General features: G+C 45.0%; 2 protein-coding genes across 23 annotated transcripts in view; one reads left to right on the plus strand and one right to left on the minus strand.

The window, feature by feature from the left end:
- Positions 1 to 4,278, minus strand: part of LOC122172682 (uncharacterized) — a 101,115-nt gene extending 96,837 nt beyond the window's left edge. For 10 of the 14 annotated variants that reach the window (XR_010599161.1, XM_065587083.1, XM_065587081.1 and 7 more), the window contains exon 1: positions 498 to 4,108. The gene's annotated coding sequence lies outside the window, so the exon portion shown is untranslated. Of the gene's footprint in view, positions 1 to 497; positions 4,109 to 4,140 lie in introns of those variants that run through there. The other 4 variants (XR_010599160.1, XR_010599163.1, XM_065587079.1 and 1 more) reach the window with 2 other exon arrangements.
- A 443-nt stretch (positions 4,279 to 4,721) lies between these two features.
- Positions 4,722 to 12,254, plus strand: part of CDV3 (CDV3 homolog) — a 54,936-nt gene continuing 47,403 nt past the window's right edge. For all 9 annotated transcript variants that reach the window (XM_065587093.1, XM_065587094.1, XM_005278628.5 and 6 more), the window contains exons 1-2: positions 4,722 to 4,928; positions 7,442 to 7,521. In XM_065587093.1, the coding sequence (XP_065443165.1) occupies positions 4,722 to 4,928; positions 7,442 to 7,521 (287 nt within the window). The remainder of the gene's footprint in view (positions 4,929 to 7,441; positions 7,522 to 12,254) is intronic.

The raw sequence follows: 12,254 nt of genomic DNA on the forward strand, positions 1-12,254 counted from the left end.
TGTGTGCAGTATACATTTTGTACTAGGCCAATGCACTTATATATCTAAGAAAAAATGCTTTTCCTATTTTAAACCAATGCCCTGTTTTTGACAACGGGGCTTTCCCACTCTCTCTTTTCAATTACTTATGTTCTCCTGCAAACTGATTTCCCTAATGTCGTCTTCTACTTTACCTTTGCTCAAGAGAGATATTTCCTTATATATATACAAACATTAACATTAATTTTCAGGATGCCAAATAGGTATATACCAAGTAATTGACCAAAAGTAAAAAATTTGTTTCATTATATCTGTTCATTAGTTAGGAGTATAGAAAGAACAGAAACCAGTAATTACACCTGGTTTTAACAAGTGTGCAGTGTTTTTTGAAGGCCTTACTGATTGAGTTCATCAACTGGGCTGAGGAAATCAGTTTACAGCACTATAAATCCATTGGGCTACCCAAAGCTAGAAACAAGACTGGACAATCTACATAGATAACAGCTATGGCTTCTTACCTTTCCAATATATACTAGATTCCAGCTATCAGAGTAAAATGAGATTCATTCCCACCCAGGTCCAATGTTGCAGAAAAACATTCATTCCAGTGTATACAGATTCAGTATCTGGCATAAAAACAAAACAAACAACAAAAACAGGTTTTGTTTGTAATGTTTACTTGAGTGGAACAGATCTGCTACTACGCTATGTCTATAGCGTCTCCTCCACTCAGTTCCAGGCTTTGATCAAACAGCATACCAGATAATCCAGAATTTGGCAACACTGCAACAATAAACCATTGACAATAAATCACAGAAATGGAGGGCTGGAAAGGACCTTGAGAGGTAATCTAGTCCCTCCTCCTGCACTGAGGGAGGACCATCCCTGATAGCTGATTTGTCTGACCCATTCTTACAAACTTCCAATGCCAGTATTCCACAACTTCCCTCAGTAACTTATTCCAGTACTTAACTATCTTTTATAGTTTTTCCTATTAGTCTCCCTTGCTGAAGATTAAGCTGATTACTTCTTGTCCTACCTTCAGAAGACATGGAGAACAATTTATCACTGCCCTTTTTATAACACCAATTAATGTATTTGAAGATTTAACTGATTCTCCCTCCCCCTTGGTCTTCTTTTCTCAAGGCTAAACATGTCCAGTTTTTTTAACCTCTCCTCATAGGTCAAGTTTTCTAAACATTTTATCATTTTTGTTGCTGTCCTCTGATTCTCTCCATGTTGTGCCCAAAACTGGACACAATACTCCAACTGAGGCCTCACCAGTGCCAAGCAGAGTGCAACGATGTTGATTTCAGACCAACTGTCCAATTTATCAATGTCATTTTGAATTCTAATTCTGTCTCCAAAGTGTTTGCAAATTTCCCAGGTTGGTGTCATTCACAAATTTTAAGTATACCATTATCCAAGTCATTAATGAACATTTTTAACAGTGCCAAATCCAGGACAGACCCCTGTATTAACATACAACTCTAAAGCCAACGCTGATCCCCCTAAAAGATCCACAGAACAAACCCCAAGAGGGTCTAGTCAGAGATCATGGATCCTATGTATACATTTCAGTTTAATATACTGGGCCCAGATTCTGCAATTAATTCCACATGGGTGGATTCAATAACCCAAAAATACATTCTACTTGAAATTAAATCCTGTTTTGATACAGTGGCAGTTATTCCATAGTTAATATTGCATCTTCATATCCATTATTAACTCAGTTTTGTTTCCCCCCTGTAAAATCCAAGCTCAAACTTGATAGTTTAATTTTGGGACTGAGGCAGAATACTTATCAAATTTGAAGTAATTGGACAAGGAGTAAATAAATTAGAGATGCTTGCCAGAATTCAAAGTCTTCACTTCACTTTTTATTGTCTATGAAGCACTATACATACCTATTACATTACAGAAATAATAATAATCTTTAATGGAATGCAATAGTCCACCATGTTTTTACTAAGCTACTTACAACAAAGGCTTCTAACATGAACTCCTGGTAATTTAACATAGACACATTTCCTTAACAAGCCCATCCTGACACACCAAAAATATTTCATATCTGTAGACCTTTAGCTGCCCAGAAAAAGTAAACTTCACATCTGGAAACTTTTCCCCTCTCCTCAAACCTCCATTTCTGGCAAAGTGGATGAGGCAGACACATAACTGAACACTCACCAGCTTCTCCCTCTCACCCCTCCCTTCACCTCCAGAGGCCCACCCCACAATTTCCACATACATTTGGGAACCCTAAACCCCTTCACATATCTGGAGACACCCCTTCCTCCCAGATCAAGCCACCAAATATTACCCAAGATTTGACATTCACACATCTTGTTCCTTTACAAATAGCAATAGGTCACACCATTTTCTGAGGGAGGGAGGGAGAAGGCGAGAGCAATACCCTGCAATACAGTTTTGCCTATGGGAAGATGCACTAAACTGTCTTCCGAGAGCCCATGTGTCTAATGCCAGCTCTTCTGCTAATTGCTCTGAATATTTGTAGTCACTTCCTAACCCTTATTAACCAAGGCATCATTTCCCCTACATTTGGGAATTACTGTTCACTCATTTTACAGCTATGATAACAGACAAGTGGGAAAAGGTAACATCAGACTAGACAGAGGTAGGAATATAGAACACACATTTAATATGACAGACCTCTCTCACACCTTACCACAGTACTTCTCAGATGGAAGGAGATAAATGATCTCTTGCTAATCCATGCTAACACACTGCAGATCTTCGTCCCTTTCTAGTGGTTAGGCCTCATGTAGAGATTTATGAGTCTCTTACTGCCTCCATGCTAATAGGAAAGATCATTCTACTTTAATGACAGATGCTCATGCAACTCCCATAGAAGTGGTTGGTGCCATATATCTGAAAGTTATGGATTCAGTCTAATGGCCCATATGGGGGGAAACATATGTCAGTGTGAAGCCTGTGCAATAAATATTGAAATTATTTTATATAACAAAACATATTTATAGGTGTTTTTGGATGTTCTATCAATATTTGTTTTAGTGTAGTGAGAATTCTTCTGTTAGAAATCGGTGGGATACTTATAAAAAGGTTTGTTTGAAGAGGAGAAAGCACAGTGGGGATATTTTTGCCTGTGTATACAGAAAGTGGAAGACCTTGCCTGCATGTGATCCTGATCAGAACTTGGATAAATAAACGTATTTCAAGAAAGCAATCTTATTGTCAACAGAGTAAAAATTAGTTCTTAAGGAGAACTGAATGCTTCAGGCTGTCGCTAATGATCAATTAGCCTATCACCTGTAGGTCAGCAGTGCGAATCTAGCCCAGCCAATTGAGGAACTAACAGTTGTTCCCACCCAACAGATCCCTTTGGGGTTTCCACACAAAGCCTTCGGTGGGTCTGTTCCAGCTCCCATATCACACACGTGCCACATTTTTCACTAATTGGCAGACTCAGCCCAGAGAAGCCAAAACCTGCATGAGTCAGGCAGAAGCGAACGCGCCTTGTTGCTCCTAGATAAAGTCCCCACCCCACCCAGATCAAGGCTAGCACGTGGCGGCAGAACGTGGTGTGGGAAACCTGCCTTCTCAGTTCTCACTGCGCTCTAGATAATAGAGAGGGCCTTATTCAGCAGGGCGGGCCCAGCACTCAAGCCACCAGGCTTCTGTGCTAAACTGCAGCTAGGCCATAGGAGCGGGGAGGCGGGTGAGAATCTCTTTTGTTAGCCCCACGCCTGTTGGTGAGCGAGACGCGCTTCCAGCACCAGAGCTCCTACTCGGGTTACATGCAAAGCAGGTACACACGCACCACTGGCTCATTCACTCATTTGCATCACCCTTGCACACAGAGCTCCCCGGAACGGGGACGCTATGACGCTCCAGCCCCTCCCCCTCCGGGAACGACGCCCATCCCCCACCTCCAAAGACTGCGGGCGGGCGCCAGCTGCCGCGCTAACTGCGCCCTGCTGACAGGCCGGGGAGCGTCTTGCGCTCTAGCTCGCGCACGGCCCTCCCACCAGACGCGCGGGAACAAGGGGCTGCGGCGAAGACGGCTCCGCAACCTACGTTCCCTGTGTGGTCACCTCAAGCCCCGCTCCCCTAGTCATCCACCCCCTCTGCGTTTGCTTGCGCGCATGTGCTATTCTCAAAAAAAACTGTAACTCAACCAACCTTGCCTGCGCTATGTTCTGTGCTGGACCAGTCACAGGGCCGGTTGCTTCCTACGCAGGCGGCACGCAATTTGACGCATCAACGTCAGCACCCCACTCCAGAGGTTTTCTATTGGCCCAGAGGAGCAACCTTCTCCTCAGCCCATTGGTCAGCGCTGTTAAGCGCATGCGCCTGTCGCAATATTACCCATTTGCGGGAGCGCCTAGCAAGTTAGCATAGCTCGCCTTTTTTCTTCTCCGCCTTCCTATCCCCCCCTCACGCTTTCTCCTCCCTCCCAGTTCCTGGCTGTGTCAAGCGGCGGCCGCCACCACCAACGTGGAGAGCAGAAAGCGGCCTCCGAACGGGCTCCTCGAGCCGAGGCGCGAGCGGTAACCGTTGGACGGTACCAACTGCCTTTCGTTGAGGAGAGACGCCCCGCCGGGCGGTACCGATTGAGACAACCCCGCACCTGTTGGTTCTTTCTTTCTTTCAACCGCCTCCCCGCACCCACTCGGGGTTCCGGCGGCTCCCCCTCAGCGCGTCAGGCAGAGAAACGCCCGCTCGCCCCGCCGCAGCCGGCTCGAACCGGAGCAGCCGCCGCCATGGCCGAGACCGAGGAGAGGAGCCTAGACGACTTCTTCGCCAAGAGGGACAAGAAGAAGCGGCGGGAGAAAGGGAGCCGGGGTGCCGCTGCTGCCGCCGCATCCTCGGCCTCCTCCGCCTCCAGCGCGCCGGGGGGAGCTCGGCCGGCCGAGGGGGGCTCCGGAGCCGCCGCCAGCACCGCCTCCTCCGCCAGGGCGGCGGTTAAGGTGCGATTGGAGGGGGGGGGTTACGGTATTGGGGCGCGTCGCGCCCTGGAGTGTGTGTTGGGGGAAGGAGGAGGGACTCGGCTCTCCCGGGCTACGCCAGCCCTGTGCAGGGAGCTCACGACGCGCCCCCGGCGGCTTCCTTTGGGCGGCGGCGGCTTCCTGCCGGCAGAGGGCGGCGCTGCGGAGCTGGCCAGGCCTCCGAGCTCGGCCCCGGCTGGGTGAGGGCCCTTTCCCAGGCCCCGATGAGGCAGCGAGCCCTGTGCGGTGGCTGCCGCGGCCAGTGGGGGGCGAACCTGTGGCTGACGGTGTCTCTGGGCTTCCCCGCACGTGCTGGGCCCTGAGCGCTTGTCAGCTCTCACGAGGCAGTTTCTGTTTCGGGGGTCTCTGCTAGAGCTGTGGGGCTGGACACGCCGAAATCGGCCCCAGCTCATACCGATAAGGGGGGTGGGCGGAGACTAATACCGTTAAACTGGGGGTGTTAGCTGCAGCGGATGCATCTTATAGAAATGTAATGGCAGGAAAATGACCAAGCCAGGCTTTTGCTGCAGGCACATGATCCTGCTTTAATGTGCAAATGCTTCAAGCCGGTCTAATATCTTTATACTTACACTTGGAAAACACAAATTGTGTAAAAGACACCGTTTGCAACCTAGAAGCTTAATATATCTATTCATAAATAAGTACATCTATGCTGGGCAGCGTTTGGCTGACCTAATGTGATTTAGTAGTTGGAAATAAGGAGGATCCATCACCATGTGACTAGCCAGCCTTCTAGAAACTCCAGCAAGTGTACCACGTGGCTCCCTAGAGCTGTGGTCTGTGGACCTCTGAACCAGAAGGGACCCATTTCTATGTGCACTAAATCCTTTGTATCTCTGCCAATGAAGGCATTGATTGCTGATAGCTTTTGTGAATGTAGGGAAGCTGTGTAGTGAACAGGATAGCATGCAAGAGAAAACACACAAATTGCTGTAATAGGTTAGACCACTGTTCCATGTAGTCCAATATCCTGGCTCTGACAGTAGGCAATTCCAGATGCTTCAGAGGAAGCTTTGATAAACCATCCTCTAGAATAACTTCCCCACAGGGAAGTTTCTGCCATAATGCAGATTAGTTAAAGGTTGAGGGTATGGGAATCTGAGACCTAAGTTACATTTCTAACTTGCCCAGAGTTAGTGATCAAGTCACTTAACATTTCAGTCCACATTCCTAAAATAGAGATAATAGTTAATTACTTTAGGTTTGTTTAAATAGAACACAAAAAAGCTAATAAAATGGAAAATAAAAACTTAGGAAAATCTTTTAATTTAGAAAATACTGATCTGGCAAGTTTGCCATTAGAAGGTAATCTAAGAAATCTTAAATGCTTCAGATGGAGAGTAGCATTCTTAATGAAGGAATAAAGTCTCTAGACAACCCTCCCAGTAACATGAAGTCATTTGCTATTAATATTGCTACTTTGAACCAGGTCTTGGTAAACAGATATTAGCTTAGCAGAGATAGATGTAAATGATAAGGGAAGAGTCCTGGGATAATGCTCTGATAAGAAGCTAAGCCCTATGCCTCTTCAGCTGTTGGGGAAAAACAAGGGTGCTGTTACAGACCCTGCATATGAAGTGTTAATCTTTCATATCAGTCTCAAGGAGTTTGAAGTCATCCTCCTTCCCAAAAAACACTGAGAAGGATGAAACTTGTTCTCTGTTTCAGCCTTTTGGATGCTGTGGAGGTGGGGTGGGGTCTCTTTCTCTCCCTCTCTTGTCCTACTCTTTAATAGTGGCAGAGCTTACTAGTACTGCTGCTTGTAATTTTTTCAAGGAGCAGGGTAAAACTAACATGAGTTTCACTGCCATTCATGGGGTTCTGAACGGACGCTATAAAAGTAACCAGAATCATAAATTTAACTCTTCAGCTTGGCAAAATTATGGTCAACAGCAGAGGCATTGCAAGAGTTTGTAGTCAGGAGGGATGACATTGCGTGACTTGCCAGTGTGAAACACATATAAAGTAATTTTTGTAACCATAGGGAAAAACTAACTTATTTTTAAAAAATTCATCCTATTTGCACCCTCTATGTATTTTACCAAGCCATGCCTTATACAGCATTTAAAATGCAAAAGACCCTTAAGTCATATTCTGGATCTAGTTAAAAGTTAATCCTCAATCACAACACTTTATGTTGAAATTGGCGTCTTCATGGGTAATTTGATTTGTATGATCTCACTTTTAATTGAGAATCTCCAAATATATTAAAAAACACATCCATCATGAACAGCATGAAAGTAGCTAAATGTACTAATGCTGTATCTCTTGTCCTGAATCCCAACAGACTATTTTAATATGTGTAACTACTAAGTTCAGGTGACAAAGTAGATGAATAGGAAATTTAAAAAATGAATTGCCTTTCCATACCTTTTTGGCACACTGGTGCTGTAGTTTCTGTACTACTTGCACTTTCAGTTCTCTCATGGTGTGGAAGTGGTAACAAGCTTGTAAAAAAAATTATTTTTATACAGGAAGAGGATGAATGGAAGGAATTCGAGCAAAAAGAAGAGATTGACTACAGTGGGCTCAGAGTTCATTCCATGCAAATAAGGTACCACTTCTCTCTTCCCCCCCCCCCCCCTATCTATTACTAAAAATAGCTTTGTTTCTAGATCTAGTTCTGCAGAATCTGGTTTAACAAAAGGTTTGTAATACATTGTAGCCAACAATTCTATGCAGGCAAAAGTGAATTTGGAATTTGAATCTCTCTCTATATATCTAAATCTATATAGATATACATCTATCTATCTATATATTATTTTAAAAAAATTCATCCTAGTTTGCACCCTATATGGAAATCCAGTTTCAGTAAGGAGACCCTGAGATCACTTTGTCTTATGTACTAAGGCAATTTTGAGTTCTCGTATTCAAGGTGGTGTATCTGTAACCCAGTCCACTCTTCAGCCTTATTTCCTAGATTTCTCTTGTTGGGGTTTCCACCTCCACACAAGGCTTTGCTTTTTGGCACAACAGTAGTACTAAAGGTTTTGTGGCGCCAGAATATTGATCGTCTTAGGTTCAGACCTTAGAGAAGAAAGACTTCTTCACATTCTCCTACATAGACCATACCTTAGAGCTTTCTTGGAGGGAAAAATCAGTACAGGACAGTCAGACCATCCAGTTTCTTCGGTCACTTCAGCTCCACCACAGAAGTAAGTGAATCCATTCACCCCACAATCCACTCACATTCTTGGTGTGATAAGAGTCCTCGGCCTAAACATTGTCACCCTGAAGAGAGGAAATAATACAACCACTGGCTTGTTGGGTATTGTCCAATAAGGACTCTTCAAGCCACTTTCTTCTGAGGCTATGGGGCATGTTAGCGTCCTCTGTCAGGGACTCTCATGATTTAATTGCAAAAACTTCTCATTTTTGTGTCCCCTCTCTGTTATCCAGCAGATCCCTCCTGTGATCATCTGTTAACTGACTCCAGACCAGGCTACTTGGGTAAATCCTGGCCTAGGATACCAGCCTAGTTTGAGGGAATAGGGGAAGGGTGGGGGTGGTATGACCACAGTTGTACAGAGCACATGGTATAATCATTTGTTGAACATAAAAGACATTAACTGGGTGACTTGATTTTTCAGCTGAGTACCCTAAAAACTCAACACACTTATTCTGAACAACACTATGGCCATGACTTGCGTGAACAGTCAAGTGGGCACTATCAGTCCTTTTCTTAAAGGAAGCCAACTCCTGGTCTGTGATCCTGTCCACAAGATCTCCACACTATCACAATGGAACACAGTAGATCAGAGGTCCCCAACGCGGTGCCCGTGGGTGCCATGGCGCCCGCCGGGGCATCCAAGTGCGCTAGCCTACTGGCCGCTGGAAAAGCAGATGCTGAAATGCCGCCGAGAAGCGGCAATGTCAAGAAGCGCTACCGCCGAAATGCTGCCGAATTTTGGCGGCATTTCAGCAGCGACGCCTCTTGATGTTGCCGCTTCACGGTGGCATTTCGGCAGCTGCTTGTGTGGTGGCCACGGTCCTCAGCGGCTAGTCGTCCGGCGCCCGCCCCACGGAAAAAGTTGGGGACCACTGCAGTAGATTATCCATGGATCTCTCTGAAGAAAGCAGTGGTTCTTAACCTGTGGCCCAATTAGCACACAGCTGTGGCCCATGTGACATCCTCAGGGCTGTATAGATAATGTGTGTGTGTGTGTATATATATATTCTGCAACCTGAGTTCCATCTACCCAACAAATTTGATGCTCCAGTAATCTGTGGCCTTGGTCTTGAAAACCGAGATACTTGTTTTTCCATGGAGGTCTAATCTTGCAAGTGTCTAGAGATACTTGGATGTCCAATTTGACACTTTAAAACTCACTTTTCCAGAGGGCAGGTGCTTGGAACTTTACGAAAATTAGGACCCCTTTAAAATGCCTAAATCTTGCATCAAAACTACTAATTGCTTATTTTTGCCTAATCTAAGCCTGATCTAATTACCATTACAAAAGGCTCATTCCTTCTTGGTCATAATGGTAGTTCCATGTTAACCAAGCAGTTTTTTGCCCTCAGAGCTGCTAGTCCTGTTGTTGTGTGCCCTTTAATATTTCTTCACCAACCTGACCTTCCACATACCCACAAATATCACTTAGCTGTTCAGAGACTAAAGGGAAGTAACCAATAAGAACTAGTTTAATGACCATCTCATTTCTTTTTCTGGAAAGATTTTGCTAATCGAGCTTTCATCAGAACTTGACTTGCATCTTCCAGATGTGCTTCTTTCAATGGAAAGTCTCTGCAGAATGGTTTTTTCTTACCTTCAAGGAAAGAAAGCACTTCCAGAGTGCCTGTCTTGGATGCTGGAAGTGCCCCACATAATACGATGGGATTCCTGAATATGCTCCCACAAATTCTGTGTAAAATAGGTCTTCAGTCCTTTAAAACCTGTTCATAAAGTACAATCCCTGTATTGAAAGCTTCTCTTTCAATTCCTAGATTTCATTTTTTTTCCAGCTTAGTTTTTGTTTCCTATCAAGATTACTACTCACTGCCTTTACTTCAGCAAAAAGTCCTTGGTCCTGACCTATAAGGTATTGTGAAACCATCCAGAGCTGTGTATAGGTGTCTTGAAGCTTTACAGTTTTGAAAACTGACACAGGCCTGAATTCTGCATTGTGACTCATTCCATGAAGTCCGTGGCTATTTTGTAAGCATAGAAGGCTCAGGTTTTATGAAGAGATTTTAATCAGTGTACATAGTTCCCATCTTGAGGCTCTACTGCTGTAGATACATCCCACTGTCAAAGTCCTACTCCTGAGGGAATTCTGCGCCAAAAAATTATATGTTCTGTGCACAATATTTTAAAATTCTGCATATTTTTATCAAAATATCACAGTATAATCACACCATTTTCAATTATTTGCTGGCAGGTATTTTTAAATAAATTACCAAAATAATTGAAATGATGTGATTATATTATAATTGTGTTGTTTTGACAATTAAAATATGCAGAACTTTGCAGAATTTTAATTTAAAAAAAAAAAATTTGGTGCAGAATTCTCTCGGAGAACCAGGGTTGTGTGGTGCAGTCTGGGTGCAGACAGCTTGGTGGAGGGTCTGGGTGCAGGGGGGAATCTGGATGCACAGGGGCTCAGTGCGGGGTTCTGGGTGCAGGGGGGGGATGAGATTCTGCAGGGGAGTCCAGGTGAAGGTGGTTAGGGCTCAGTGGGGGGAAGGGATGGGGAGTGGGACTCGATAGGGTGGGGGTTAGAGTGCAGCTGGTTGGGGCTCAGTTGGGTAGGGGTTTGGGTGGGGAGAGGCTCCTGATGCAGGAAATGAGGCTTGGCAGGGTGAGGGCTTGGGGGGTTCTGGGTGCTGGGGGGCTCTGATACGATGGGGGGGGGGGGGGGGGGGGGGTCACTGTACAGGGAACTGCTCTCCCTGTCTGCCCAATCCCTGTGCATCCGGATCTCTCTCTCTCTCTTCTCCCCCCTCCCCCCCACGGTGAGCCTCGACACCTGCACCTGAAACCCAGAGCCACCGCACAGAGCTTCCTGCTGCCAGGGGAAGTTTCTGGGGCTTGATCTGACCTAGCCCTGGCTGCTCCATGCAGGGAAGGGGGAGAGGGGACTCCGTCTCTTCTCCTCCCCCCCAAGAACTAATGTCCCTGTGCAACCGGGGCATCCCCAGACACCCCCCTCCCCCTCCAGGGTGACCAGATGTCCCAATTTTAAAGGAACAGTCCTGATATTTGGGACTCTTTTTTTTTTTTTTTTTAATATGGGCTCCTATTACCCCCCCACCCCCATCCCGATTTTTCACACTTGCTATCTGGTCATCCTACTTCCCCCCCCCCCCCTTCCCCCCAGTGATTTACCTCTTCTGCATGTACACACGCACGCAGAATCCCCAACAGACAGGTCTGAGCTGGGAGGGGTGAAGAGAGTGAGCACTTGTGCAGCTTCTCTTTGCTTCTCCACAGAAACCATTTTCTGCAAGGAAGCAAAGGGAATCTGTGGGAGGGGGGGATGTTTTTCTGCCACGCTGCAGGGGCACAGAATTTCCACAGGAGTAAAGTCCAGATAACTTGCTCTTTTAAATCAATCTGTAAATCGTTTGGCTAAACTAAGTGTATCAACATCTGAAATGCTTAGCTAGTGTGGCTATTTGCTTATTTTATAACCAGACTTTACTCATTAGTTTGGATTTTCACTGACCAAAAATGAATGCTGTGAAAAATTAGTATAATGCTGATATAAAGTAAGAAAAATGACTTCTCTGTTCCTTAAGAAATAGCCAAGATAAAATTTAAAATCTCCAACCAGGTTGGGCTCACAGGCATAAGGAAGGAAGTCTCATGGATTCTGCTGGCAGGAAATACAATTCTGTGACAAGTGGTATTTTAGAACATAAGCTTTCATTTGCTGTTTCTAGCCTTATGGTTGCAGGGAATCTTAAACACTAACAGAAGATTCGGGCTTCTTGAATCTTCAGGCAGTCTGACAGCAATTCTGAGGTATAAATTGCTCCAGTCACTACAGTGAAACTAATTCAAACCTCAAGATGGCAATTAAATGTTGACAGCTTACTATCTGAGAAATATCCAGCTAGAATGGTGTTCGCAATCATGGACTCCCTTTTGCTCCTTTCTCAGATGTCAGATATCTCAACACCACCTCAAATAACTGCCAAACTTCAGCTTTTCCCTAGAAAAAAATTCAGTGCCTAATTATCTTAGTACAAAAACTTTGAGCAAGATGAAATCTTAGGGACAGCATAAAACTGACCAGCTAGTACAGTATGTATATTCTGTGTCTTGAGATCTGTATTCACATTCAT

This window comes from Chrysemys picta, chromosome 2, assembly GCF_011386835.1.
Source record: "Chrysemys picta bellii isolate R12L10 chromosome 2, ASM1138683v2, whole genome shotgun sequence".
NCBI classification, from domain to species: Eukaryota; Metazoa; Chordata; order Testudines; family Emydidae; genus Chrysemys; species Chrysemys picta.